Source organism: Leptinotarsa decemlineata, unplaced genomic scaffold (genome assembly GCF_025532065.1).
Source record: "Leptinotarsa decemlineata unplaced genomic scaffold, Ldec_3_MD MMD2_tig00026354_RagTag_RagTag, whole genome shotgun sequence".
Lineage (NCBI taxonomy): Eukaryota > Metazoa > Arthropoda > Insecta > Coleoptera > Chrysomelidae > Leptinotarsa > Leptinotarsa decemlineata.
This window is the reverse complement of record NW_027412702.1, coordinates 24297712-24311987: the sequence shown is the minus strand read 5'-3', so window position 1 is coordinate 24311987 and position 14276 is coordinate 24297712. Positions and strand designations below refer to the sequence as shown.

The 14276-nt window shown below is 38.1% G+C and overlaps 1 protein-coding gene across 6 annotated transcripts in view; it reads right to left on the bottom strand.

Annotated features, from left to right (window-relative positions):
* LOC111517454 (OCA2 melanosomal transmembrane protein hoepel1) overlaps positions 1–14276 on the bottom strand; it is a 43104-nt gene that overhangs the window by 13454 nt on the left and 15374 nt on the right. For 4 of the 6 annotated variants that reach the window (XM_074184102.1, XM_074184100.1, XM_074184101.1 and 1 more), the window contains exons 2-9: positions 13806–13961; positions 10690–10850; positions 9710–9894; positions 6980–7246; positions 6315–6518; positions 6122–6237; positions 3372–3510; positions 3116–3251 (exon numbers count right to left, since the gene is read on the bottom strand). In XM_074184102.1, the coding sequence (XP_074040203.1) occupies positions 3116–3251; positions 3372–3510; positions 6122–6237; positions 6315–6518; positions 6980–7246; positions 9710–9894; positions 10690–10753 (1111 nt within the window). In that variant the 5' untranslated portion in view covers positions 10754–10850; positions 13806–13961. The remainder of the gene's footprint in view (positions 1–3115; positions 3252–3371; positions 3511–6121; positions 6238–6314; positions 6519–6979; positions 7247–9709; positions 9895–10689; positions 10851–13805; positions 13962–14276) is intronic. The other 2 variants (XM_074184103.1, XM_074184104.1) reach the window with 2 other exon arrangements.

Sequence of the window (14276 nt, the reverse complement as noted above, 5' to 3'; positions counted from 1 at the left end):
AATTTCGTCGACATGATTGTGCCAAGACATCTCTGTATCTGTAGAGTAGGGAGGGTGAGTGTAAACCCACAGCACTTAGGCCACATGTGACCCATTGTACATCCTCCCGAGGAGTTGTCCTCCTAGGTCATCGTCCATCCTGTCCTTTCCAGGAAGGTGGACAGGTCACTAGGAGAAATCTCCTTTATATGGTCTGGCATATGCCAAGACTCGCCGAACACACACTCTCTTATTGACGATAACCCAGCCCCATATTATGGAGGTGTTTCCTCAGTTGACAGTGGCCATTCAGAAATCCTACTGTTAGGCGTAGATTTTTCCTGGTCATAGTCAGATATTTCTTCGGTGCCAGCTTCCCAGAGTCGCCCAAAGTGATCCTGGCAAGATTACATCCTTTGATTCCATCCCAACTCTTTAAGGATTGAACATGGCTGTAATATTTGACTAGTTCCGCAATTGTCGAAGTCATCAGGCTGTAGGTGCCACTGGGTCATTAAATTCTCAGTCCAACCGCTTCCTTAGCTAAAGAGTCGACAATGCGATCACCTTTACTCCTGTCGTGACCCAACTCAGGATAATGTTATTATCTACCGAGGCTTTGGCTAAATCTTGGTGACACTCTAATACTAGCCCTGAGGTTATACGTTGTCTGTTCAAGGCTAATAGGGCTTGTCTGCTGTCAGTACATATTGTTATGTTTTTGCCAGAAATTCCTTTCTTGGTTATTTCTCTTGTGGCGATTGAGATACCAGCCAGTCCTATTTGGACCACGCTGGTATTTCTTCCCATTCCCCACTTAATCCTTAGGCTTAGTGATCTGGAGTACACTCCACATCCTGAGCCTTCTTTGTTTTTTGAGCCGTCTGTATAAATCCGTATTGCATTTGTAGCATCTGACTCTGACTCTGTGCCAAGACATATTGGTGTCCATTTCAACCCCCAACAAACGTATCGAAGCAGAAAGCGGAATTGTCTGTCCTGACATTATTATATCCGTTTTATAGACATTTATCTTTCTGGAGGAAACCGATGCCTGGGTTTTCGTGGCATTGAATTTGAACTTGGTTACTTTCACCACCACAATTCTAAATCACCTCTAGGTCCTCATTGAGATATGCAACCTCCTTCTGCCGGTTAAGATGTACATCCGCAACCGATGTCCTGGAATCCAAATGTAATGACGAAACAAGTGTGCTGTCGACAGCAAAACTATATATTGGATTATTGGTTTTTTCTGATAAGTCGTTGATAATCAATAAAAAAGGGTTGGGGACATTATAGCTCCCTGGGGAACACCAGCGTTGATGGTAAAATTATTCGGGAGATATCCATCGACTGCTAGTTGCAGGAAACGTTTTTTGCAGGGAGCTGGAGAGCCGAACACAAAAATGATCCTACAAGCCATAGCATGAGGGTTGGCCAGCAAACCATGTTTCTCGACTGCGTTATTCCAAATTTATCACTTCAAGTACTGATTTTTCTATAACTTTTTTATTTTAAAACACAACGATTCGAAATTGCGAAACATCGATAGCAACAAACTACAAAGCATTCAGGCCTGAATAGCATAATCATCATTATAATCAGAAAAACTAGCTGAAATTGAAGCATAGTATTTTGAATTTCACAGAGATACTGGAGGTATTCTTCCGGATGCATAGTAGATTTTTTAGTTCGGAGTCTAACATTATTTTTGAATGGCATACTTGGTTTAATCATATTCGTATCCTGACATAGTTCAAACACCCCGTGGGTTGGCCTATCTATCGGGCGCGTCTCCAGGTGGCGGATAGGGGAACGGCCAGGAGACTGGCCTACGGACGGGCTCGCCTGGTCAGTGGCAGATATAAGTAGGGTGAAGGGAACTAAAACTCCTCGAAAGCCTTTGCAAAACATGCCACCATGGACCAGCCTACCCAAACTAAGGTGTAATGAATCGTGCCGACAGCTGAATGGCCGCAGGGTGATATGTGGTTACGAACGATCCCTTTAGGGCACTTTGCGAAACCTCATTGTAATCAGCCTACCTCTGGTAATGCGGGGCTCTGCCAGAGGTGGCAAACTCTTTCCTTGCTACTCGTGAGAACACACATGAATGAAACAAACACAAAAACAGGAACAACAAAAACTAATCCCAAGGCTGGACAGAAGTGCTCACCTCAACCTAAGGGGGTGGCTGAGGATGAACAGAAATGTTCACCCTAATCTACCGCTTGGAATGAGGCTGGATATAGCAGATCACTTCGTGATGTAATACAAAGGCCAAGGCGTAAGCGCATTCACGGCACCGAGTCCAAAAAAAGAAAGGGAGCGAAGGAAGCAGGAGTGGCAGCAACTCCACCTACTCCACCTCCAACAGCAAGGGCACTTCCTGCGTCGGGCGCCAAGAGCTCCGCCTTGAATAAAGGCAAGGAACCGGCTGTCCCTGCAGGAAAGCTCCCCTACTTGTGAACCTACACGGAGAGAACCCCAAGACGGTTGAAGAAGCCGCGCAACGACAGTAATGTCGCTACACCTTCCAAAACCTTCGTGGAAGCCACCGTGAGTACATCTCAAGTGCCAAAGAGAGTGTATGTTCGGCGAGTCTTGGCCTACACCTGCTAATATAAAGGAGATCTCTCCTAGTGACCTGTTCACCTTCCTGAAAAGGACAGGATGGACGATGACCTAGGAGGACAACTCCTCGGGGAGATGTACAATGGGTCACATGTGGCCTAAGTGCTGTGGGTCTACACTCAACCTCCCTACTCAACAGATACAGATAGTTCAAGCACCTCAAGTACAAATATCATTGTATTTCAGAAAACCTACACATTACAAATCGCATTTAATGGTGAACTAACTCAAGTGTTCTTCAAGGACACTTGAGTTCAGCAGTGCAATCATGATTCACTTAGCAACACTAATGAGATCTATGGTGGGTCGAAACAGCGCTGTCCGCTATATCACGAATATTTGGTTTCTGGGCTCCTGTTTCAACCACTCTGCAGTTTGACTTACAGTGAAGATTTTCCGAAATAATTCCATCAGTTACATACCAGATTCTTCATGATTTTGAAAATTTTCATCTTGAACAAAATCTACTGATATAGAACAACTACTTACAATTTCTTACCTTTCAGTTCTGTAGGTTCATCGTAAGCATAGTACTTTTTATCTCTATATAAGATGCGAATTTGAATATAAACAACAACGAGGACAAGCAAAGCTCCTGCACCCATATGAATTGTAAATATACCAAAATTGACCCCCTGAAAGAAAGTAATGGAATATTTCTGAAACTTTCACATTTGCTGCAAATCATAAGGATTTGTTCAGGAAATAATGATAAACTTCTACTAATGTTCGAACTTATTCCATCAGCTACTTACTGATTGTACAACTTTTTGGTTATTTGCGATGATGACATTAGGAGGATCTCCTATTGGGGTTATTGCTCCTCCTATGTTGGCAAAGATCAGTGTATACATCAATATTTGTCGTGGATTCACTTTCATCACTTCGCATAATCTGAAAATATGTTTTTGATCAGTAAATTATTTCCCGGACTGATCAGTGTTTTGACTAACTTTAAAGAGCTGCTGAACCTCTAATTCGACAAGATAAATTAATGAACGAAAGAATAAAGAAATATATAAGAAACCAGATTCGCCTTTGATTACTTTTCATTTGTTCAACAATTCAAAGAAAAAGTTGCCCACTTTGGAGCCCTAAAATGAGCAGTCCAATTTGTTGAACGCTATTTTTACTCCTTTTTTCGTGCAGAAATACTGTTCAAATTCTTTACTGTTCAAAGTGCCCCTGTATGAGTCGAAGATGTCAAAATAGTGAATAGCCTGTTTTATGATGGAAATTCAACAACCTTATGCTATGTTTGGAAGGCGAACCTCACAACGAATATTACAACGATCGTCTAATGTGAACCTTATGAGAGATTAAAACTGTTTTCTAAAAAAGGATTCCATATTTCTGAGAACTCGACTTTACTTCTTACCTATCTGTGACAGGATATGATACACCCTTTCACTCTCTAGTACTGGGAGTAATGTCAGAGAAAAGCATAATCTATGTTACTCTTAAATAACTCTCATACAACACAAAACAGGACCAATGAATTTCCAAATGAATTTAGTTTTTAGCGATTCAAATCCAACGTGAATCGCTACTTTCACACAGGCACCGCTCTTAGAGCGCCCCAGAGATTTTCCTGTAGTGCTTGTGTTTTGTCTTTATAAAAATGCAGTAATTTGAGAACTCTAAGTGATAACCTGATCGTATAGAATGAAAGTATACGAATCATATTTCGATGAACTGAATTTCCATATATTACTGGAGTTTTTCCCAACACCAAACCGTTATTTTAACACTTCGACACGTGTTTCGATCACCAAGTGATCATCTTCAAGAAGAAAATCAAATTTCCTCTTGAAGAAAAACGTGTCGAGATGTTAAAATAACGATTCGGTGTTGGGAAAAACCTCCAGTAATATTCATTACCACACCAAAGATTCCAAACAGTGCATCACAAGGGCATGAACTTTCCTAGTCTAAGATATTGGTTACGAAAGGCCTGATAGACAAGAATAGATTGACCCAATAATGAACATAAAAATACCCAGTAGCAACGCCAAATATCTGCTCTGAACCCAATACTGAAGACAAGAATACCCAGAACAGCCAGCGTCAACGCCGAATACTCGTATCTGCTTTGAAGCAGCTACATGGGAACCAAAATCTTTTGAACGTCACCAGATCGGGAAATAAGTCAATAAGAAACCAAAAGAATATAAACTGGGAAAATATACCAATGGGAACACAAAGAAAACTTGTATAGATAGGTCCTTAGAGATAAGAACTGATGAACTTTGTTTACACAAGTATTTCAATCGGTGCTACATGGAATTCTCATATATTGACCTACCACTGATGTACATTCACAACAAATAATAAATAAATATCTATCTGGCTATCAATACTTCGAATTGACTGATTGTAATTGAAGTATTCCTTGTACATAAAAAACCAAATAAAAATTCGGCTATAGTGAAAAATCAAACCGGGGACAAGCTCAAGTTACTTTCCACAAAATATTTTCAATGGATTTAGAAACAATGAAGAAGAGAGAAATGAAACTTTCTATGTTTTTTACCACTTTTATTTGTAACTAACGTTACTGCAGTTTTGTCTTATACGGACATTTTCAAACTAACAATGGTTCATTATATTAGCCATTCTATAGCACCCCTGTAAGTACTAATTGAGGTACTTGGCTTGATTGAGTACCTGAATTTACAGTTTACAATGCTGATGTGCCAATTTGAAAACCGGCTAGTAAACTAAATCGATTTGATCATTTAAGAGGTTGCACCCGCAATATTTATGCTTGTGAATTTCCAAGGATTCTAAATAATTGAGTTTGTAACCCTTTCTTGCATAGTGCAAAATTTCCGTATCGTTTAGATTCGGGAACTTGTGGTTACATGCCAAGGAATGGTTTGAAAACGTCGAATCTTTTTTTCCTAGTCTGAAGGACCTTTCATGTTCAGCATACCGTTTTTGGAAATTTCTGCCACATTGTCCCACATAAACACTGTAACACTCCGGACACTTAAGCTTATACACTCCAGATTTCTCCAACTTGTCGACCGTATCTTTGGCATTGAAAAGGAAATGAGATAACCTGGCATGTGGTCTGAATGCCACTTCCACATTGTTTTTTCTGAAGAAACCCGCAATTATCTCTGTTCTTTTTCCAAAATATGTTAGCGTTACCCATTTCTTGATTTCCGGTTGTTTGACCTGAGGGTATATTAATCAGTAAGTGAATTTACGGCTTTGTTTTCTGACTAACTTCTGGATAGTATCTGCTTTGAAACCATTATTATGACCTATCTGTGTAATTATATCAATTTCCCTAGCTAGATTGTTAGCAGACGAAGGCAGTGAGAATGCTCTGTGCAACACTGAATTGTAGGCTGCTAATTTATGACTATCCGGATGGAACAAACGGCTACATCCATCAATTTATGGATTTAGAAACATTTGAATGTTTCATATGTCGAAATTATGAGGTAAAAATCTCTTTTAGAATGTATCAACATTATACCATTATTATACCTACTTGATGGTGATAGGTGTAATCAAAAGAGCAGTCGTTACATTATCCAGAAAGAAAGAGACTATAGTTGTGAGAAGGCATAACATATTTATCAGTGGCCACAATCTCCCTTTCGCTTTCTGAAAAATAAGTTTCAAATTATTCGATTTTGCCAACTACCCACTTTATTTCTTTGGTTGGAAATAAGAAGTCTTACCTTGTATGCAAAAACGGCAGCATAATCGAATATTCCAGTTTCACTGAATATCGATACTAGAACCATCATAGAAAACAACAACGTCATGGTTTCGATATCTATCCAAGATATTATCACATCCAATGTTGGTCTTTGATCATACGATGCTAAGATTGCTACAGTCAGCGTACTAGCTAACAGGGAGGCAAGGGTTCTATGAATCAACTAGAATATATGAATGATAAAGTTTTGTAGAATGAATTATTTCAAATTACTGACAAAAATTAATAGCAGCATCTATGATACTGAAGACACACTCCACTCAAAATAAATACGAATCTATATTAACGGTAATCAATGATCTACAAATCTGGTAACCGTGGGGGTCATTCCCAGTCTTACTATCTAGTGCTATAGAAAATGTTGGTCTCAATGCTGACGAACAACTAAGATATGTGAAGATGAACACCAGATAAACACCAGATGAGCACCAACATTATCTTCTTCTTCTCCTAGCAGTGAGCTACAAGAAGGGGCAGCCTTGAATGACTATCATAGTCACCAGGTTTATCGACCTTCAATTTCCTGAATAATGAAATCTATTGAACAAAACCATACTGATTGGATTAATTTTGAGCCAGAGGATCCAATTCTACCTATGTAGATGATGCTCGTACAATACTGACCTCAAATATTATAAGAACGTACAACATAATCAAAACCAGAGCTCCATAAATGATACCGTCATTGACGTCAATCGGGTGTAGATTGTATCCCATAGAAACAGGAAAATTCGTATTCAGATTTGTCTTGAACTGGATTCTCAACATTTTGTAAGAAGCGTCGTCTACTTCGAATTCGTTAAGGTCGATTATTTTCAAATGATCTACTTCTGGTACTTGACCGATCATCTTTTCTGGTACTATAGGAACTTTCCACGCCTCAGACACGTTCTGAAACAAATTGGAAATGTTCAAACTTAGCACTATTGAATAAAACTAATGGAAATAAGAGTAATAAGGTATCTTTCGACACGTGTTTCGCTAATCAAGTTAGCATCATCGTTTTGAATCAACTTGAAATTTTTTTGCGTCTTCATTTTGCTTGGCTAACTCTTTCTGTTTATTTCCAAGAAATGACCGATGACCTCTGGATCTACAGCTGGCTCAGTGTGTTTGAAAGCAGAAAGTATTTCGAGCACTGGTTGTTCATTAGTGCCGGCTTTCAGATTGTCTTCAGATTTTGTAGCCACTTTTTTCTATTACTGATTTAGCAGTGAAGATAATCTCTGTTTCGCAATGGTTGGCAAATTTCACAATCAACCTTTGATTTCTATTTATTCAGTATCTTCCACCAATGAACTTCAAACGGTCGGAAAAATACCACGTCTAGCTGGTTTCTCCTCGCTGTGTGTTTCTCTTGAGCTCAGCAGTAAGGACTTTCCATGGCCTCTTAGTCTAACCGATATAGGATTGGCCGCACTCACATGGTATCCAGTAAAGCAATTCTTGGAATCGCAGTCCGCGTTTGGTGGCCTGGTTTTCGTGAGGCTGCTATGGATAGTGTTTCTGGATCTGAAGCAGGTTCAGATGTTGTACTTGGACCCAATTATTCTCATCCTTTACGACAATCCTCTGACGTAAGGAAGGGCTAGCACTGGTTGTAACGGTTTCTTTTTCTTGTGAGGATTCACTAGATTCACCAAAGTCTTGATGATTCCTCTTTTGGTAGGTTGATGATGGTTGGATTTGTGATTCAGATACTGTCCCGTATGAGTAGGTTTTTCAGTGTACAGATGTTTCTCACTCAGTGTTAGTCCTCTTCATCAATACGTCTAAGAATGGCAATTCGTTGTGGATTCCTTCTCCATTGTGAAAGTAATGGAAGGACTTACGTTGTTGATGTACTTCACGAAGGTGTCTAGTTCTGCTATGGTTCCATACTATGAAAGTTTCGTCAACCTATCTCAACCAGACTCGGGGCTTCTTGTGGGCTTTTTCAATGGCCAGAGTTTCGAACTACTCCATATATACGTTGGCTATGACTGGTGAAAGTGGCAATCCCATTGGCAGTCCCTCATCTCGCGTAATAAATTCGTCCTTCAGTTGGAAATAGCAGTTCCGTATACATCTTCCTAGAACGTCCGTAATTACTTCTATAGGTAAGTTTGTTCTATCTTTCAGGTCCTCGTTTACGGATAGCTTTCTCTGTATGATTCAAAGTGCTTCTTCGACAGGAACGTTGGTATGCCTGAAGGCTTTCCACGCCGAAATTGATTGATTTTCTTGCTCCGTGATTTCGATTGCCTCTAGTAATTCGACGAAATGCCTTGAATTCTTCACAGAAGATATTTTTTCCTTGTAGAGGTTGTATATCTGTATTTGTAGAGTAGGGAGGGTGAGTGTAAGCCCACGCACTTAGGCCACATGTGACCCATCAGAGGTTGTATAATTCAAAGTGAAAATCTGGCCTAAAATTTTAGTTTCATAATTAACGTATGGTGGTAAGAGTTCTCCTGCTGCATTACCATACATCATCAGACAAATAGTGCTGTAATGTCATGTTGTAACATGTTGTACATGTTCGAACCAAACTATGCGTTAGAAGTCTTAGACCGCGAAGAGTGGAGAATGAAAGTTATCGCGAGAACATGACTTGGCAGGAACACCTGGTATACAGACGAGTCGAAAACCGAACAGGAGATGGAAGCTGGAATATACTGTGCGGTGAGAAATCTTCATTCATTTCAGTTACTTACTCGGTCAGTATACATCAGTATTCCAGGCTAAAGTGTATGCAACAGCCAGGCTGTGATAAGGGCACTAACACTGGACACTGTTCTGTAAGAGGACATCCGAACAAAATGAGCAGAGGCAGCTGGTGATATTTGATGCGAATGTGGGTATTTCAATTACAAGAGGTTAACAATGTATGTACAACCTAAATTAGTTCCAGGTGAATATGACATACGTCCAGCATGAGACATATACAGACTAGTAAAGGAAACAAGATTGTTGGAATGAGTTTCATGAAAAACATGGGAAAAAACGCAATAATTATTTGAGACTGCAGTGTTTCTCGTAGACTTGGAAGCAATAGGTGAATTAGGCGACCCCCTGGAAGGAAGAACACCAGTGGTCTGTGTTGTTTATGGCTTCCGACTATTTAGTGTCACGTTTTCTTGCAACTTGTTGCGTCATCAACCAAATGAATTTTATCATAATTATATATCAATTATATGCGAAAGCATTTATTTGTGTGGGAAAGTGAAAATGGAAGTGAGCCCTATCAGATATAAGTAGAGACCATTTTTAAAGTTAAGAATCAGTGTACTAAATTTTGTGGAGACGCCAACTTGGTTGGTGAAAACGAGCGTCGAGGATTCAGTTCTACCTTTCATTTTCTGCTATATTTACCTGAATAGACAACACTTCGAACTCCCGAATCTGAATGTACCTGGAAGGTTCTTCTCTGGTAACCATTAGCTGAACCCAAACAGTCATCCATTCTCTTGACATTTCCTCGTAATAAGAAGGAAGTAGTGCTCCTCTCAACATAACTTGGACTTTATTTTCTCTCGGCTCTTCGTATATAACGTGACCTTAAAGTTGAAAACACGATTGAAACATTCTTTAGTCACTTAAAATACGAATGAAAACTTCACAAACGTTGGAAATCATACAGATATTTTTTATGAACTTTCGGTGAGAGAAATTTGACACACTGTGTATTGTCAGGTTCGATTATCCTGATTATCCTTGTACATTATATACAGTATACAATGCTCGGACTGCAACAAATTCTATATCGGACAAACCAAAAAAAAAATGATCCAAACCCAATAACATATAAATCAAACCTCGCCATACAAAACAAACATAACTTTTCCCCACTAGAAAAAACATCAAACTCATAAAACAAGTATGGACATCTGGGAACACCTAAACATCCATAAATTCAAAAATCATAATTCACTTATCTAGGTACAAATACAAATCAAAACACTGCAAGACCTAACATTCAATATAATACACAATAAAATACACATTCCTAGAAACAATGGAACTAGGGAAACTCCAACACAAAGGATATTACCTGATGTAACCCAGATACATGCAAATTTAAAGAGACATCCGGAAGACAGGAGAGGACAAATACCTGCACTAAGACTTTCTAACCGTATAAAAGAACGAACAAGAAGATAAACGTTCAATTTGAGTAGAGCCATGAAGATGATAGTACAGCCTGATATTGAAAGCGCTCGCATATAATAACTAGAAGTTATTAGAGCTTCAAATCCGTTTTGTAAACAAATGTTAATATTGAAATACTGAAAATAAAGGAAAATTAGTTGCATCAATCAAAAAAATGTTTAATATGTAGTCATTTCACTTACTTTTTACCGAATCTTTCGGTATGCTAATTTGGTACATGTTCAAAACTTTTTCGCTATTTTCCATCAAAGCATAACAACTCACCGCCCATATAACAATCAGTATGAAAATTTTGAAACCATTAGCGTAAACTTTCAATTGTACCTTACTTTCCGATTCTTCTCTGGAAAAAATTGATTGTGTATACGTAATCGAGTCAATAAAGAGATACAAGCGATAGAAACAAGATTTGAAGTATACTCCAGGAATAGAAAATCAAAGTATGTATGGAACTCGTAACTGGTCAATTCCTTCCAAACCTTCGCTATTCATTAATGATTTGTGGATTCAAAATTCAGGTTTCAACCATGGTTCAACTTCTCGCCTTTACATTCAACCTCATTTAAAAATCATAATACCGGTTGAGAGAATAGATGAGAATTGGCTTCAAGTCAAATATCAGTATAGTCTGTCCATTCTCAATTGGAACAGCAAAAAAAATAAGATTACAGTCATAAACATTTCTTGTCTGTAGTCCCTAGTCGTCCAGATAGTTAGTAAACGTGCTATCAAACGTAGTTGAGGAATAAAGGTTCGGCTAGCTGGACTGGCTGAATACTGATATTTTTTGTCCGTTTCACAATATTTCTTTATCAGTGCCGTGTGTTCGTGGAGTTAGGTGAGGTAGTGAGTGGTTTTGCAAACCGATTTCTGAAAACTTTTTCTAGAGATCAATTACCCTAACACCAAACTGATATTTTTGCACTCGACGCGCGTTTCGCTAACAAAGTTAGCATTTTCAGGAGAAGCAAATCTAAAGACAAGGGTTAGCTGTTTATATACCTAAAGTTTTTTGGTCCGAGGTGGACTTTGTTTGTTAAATGATGATTATCCTAATTGATTTTTCGGTAATTAACTACCACTACCTGCAAATTAATTTATCAACAATAGATTAAAAAGCGGACAAATTAAATTGCAGGTAGTGGTTCCACAAGTTAATTACCGAAAAATCAATTAGGATAATCATCATTTGACAAAAAAAGTCCACATCGGACCAAAAAACTCTAGGTATATGAACAGCAAACCCTTGTCTTCAGATTCAGTATCAATTTGCTTCTTCTGAAGATGTTAACCTTGTTAACGAAACGCGCGTCGAGTACAAAAATATCAGTTTGGTGTTAGGGTAATTGATCTCTAGAAAAAGATTTCAACTTTTACACCAAAAGTTTCAATCTTATCGTTTAAACCGATTTTTGTAAAAATATTAGTGTTTTTGGGTACTTTATTCAATATGGCTTTCTGGAGACCGTTTGAAACAAATGATAACATTACGTGTGAGGAATCTGTGTCAATCGTCAGGAATCCGGAATTTGAAAATAAGGACTTACAGGTTCAAGTTCAGCGAGTAATTTTAAATATTCATGAATGCTTGAAAAAGGAAAACTGTCACACTTCACAGAATGCTATTGTGAATAGAATATGCGAGTTAACGAAACTATCTCGTTCGACAGTTCTTCGAGTCATTAAAATAGGGGATGTCATTGACCATGCAATGAAACGAAAACAAAGGAATAAAAAATTCGCAAACGTTGATGGTGCTACAAAAGATGTGATTCGGCGAACAATTTATGGTATATACCAAAAAAATTAAGTACCAACCTTGGAAAGGATTTGGTATAAATTACTCGACTATCCTGATTACAATTACAAATCTTCAGAAACTCTACGAGGTGACTTATTGTCTTGTGGTTTCAAATATAAAAAATTGAACAATCGGATGGTCATACTGGAATCGACACGCATTGTTCAACTACAAGAATATTCGTGGCGAATGAAAAGCTACCGAGAATCCAGCAGACATATAATCTACCTCGACGAAACTTGGTTTGACACCCATGATGTCAAATATGGCTGGGTAGACGAAATCAAGTATTGTGCTTTGAACACACCTTCTTCAAGGGGAAAACGTGTTATAACTTTGCATGCCGGGAATGAAAGTGGTTTCGTACCTGACGCTTTGCTTCTGTCGGCCAAAAATATAAAAGATTCGTCTGCTGATTACTACGAAGATACGACTGCGGCTTTATTCGAAACCTGGTTCAGTGAGCAGCTTCTCCCAAATATTCCTCCAAACTCTGTTATTGTTATGGTTAACGCTTCGTATCATTCTTGGTTATTGACTACAATACCAAACAATAACACAAAAAAAGCAGATATTGTTGATTTCATGCGAAATCATGACATGGAAATACCCGAAAAGATTCCAACGAAAAAGGTATCACTGGCGACCATGAAACAACGTAATTTCAAAAAAGAGTATATTATTGATTCGATGTGTGAACCACGTGGTCATATCATCTTACGTTTGCTTCCATACTATTGTGTGTTCAATCCAATTGAAATGGTTTGGGCCAAATGGAAGAAAGCTTGCGGAAATGTAATCAGTCACCGACTTTGAATGTTGTAATGCTTGACAATATAAGACGAGTGGTGAATGAAGTAGGTAATAGTGATGTGTGGAAGAACTGTGTGGCCCACGTTATAAAACAAGAGAACAAATATTATCTGCAAGGTTCCATAAATCCGATCGTTATTCAACCCGATGATGATTCCACCTCATCCGAATATAGTGAAGAATTTTGATTTTTCTAGCAATTTTGTTGGCCTTTATTATTTTGTAAATATATGTTTGACGAGAATTCGGTGTGATTATTTGTGTTTTTATTGTATTTTAGAGTTTTCGACTCGGAAATCAACTACCTTAAATTTCGAAGTTTTTCATAACTACCCATGGTGGAAAAAGTCAGTTGAGATAACTTTTTCATTGGGTGCTTGCTCAATTGCTATGATTGTAAGAATAAGTAACTGAAAAACTACCACTGAAAAATAATATGTCGACGCCTATGTCGAGGCGGAAATTCCTTATCTGTGCTGTTCCAATTGGTATTGGAAATACTATACCATACTTCAACAAGGATTCCAACCTATCCTACGATACAGTAATGACAATTTTTAAAACTATAAATAGTTGAACAAAAAGATAATACAAAGCTTTTCATCAAAACAAATATAATCGCCAGTGTTACACGTCAATAAATTATAAATTTGTACCTACAATTTTTCCATAATCAATACTCACGTTCGGCTTCCTAAAAATACTGAATGGTTAATATTATTCTCGTCTATCTCTAGTTCATTGATATTCAGAATATGCCTTTTCGGGGTTGGAGCCTCGACCGTTATGATTATTTGAGGGTCATTTGTTATTTCTTCATTCTTGAGGACTTTTTTGGAACTGCGGAAAAAAGATTCAGAAAGGTGTCTATCACATCAGGAAAGTTTTTCAAAATAATAACCAGGAATTCAATACTACATATTAAGTATAACATACTATCCTTTGCTGTTGAAGAGTGAAAAAATTCTAAATCGCGAGTGATTAATGAAACAGAAGATGAAAGAAAAGCTGGGGTCAAAAAGATCTTTATTTCGGGTGACACAGACTTATGGTACTCCCGCATTTGTTCTTTATTTCTTCAGCTACTTTCACGAAATGAGGAATACTCAATATGCACACAAAGAGGCAATTTCTGACATAATGATAGATTTTTTC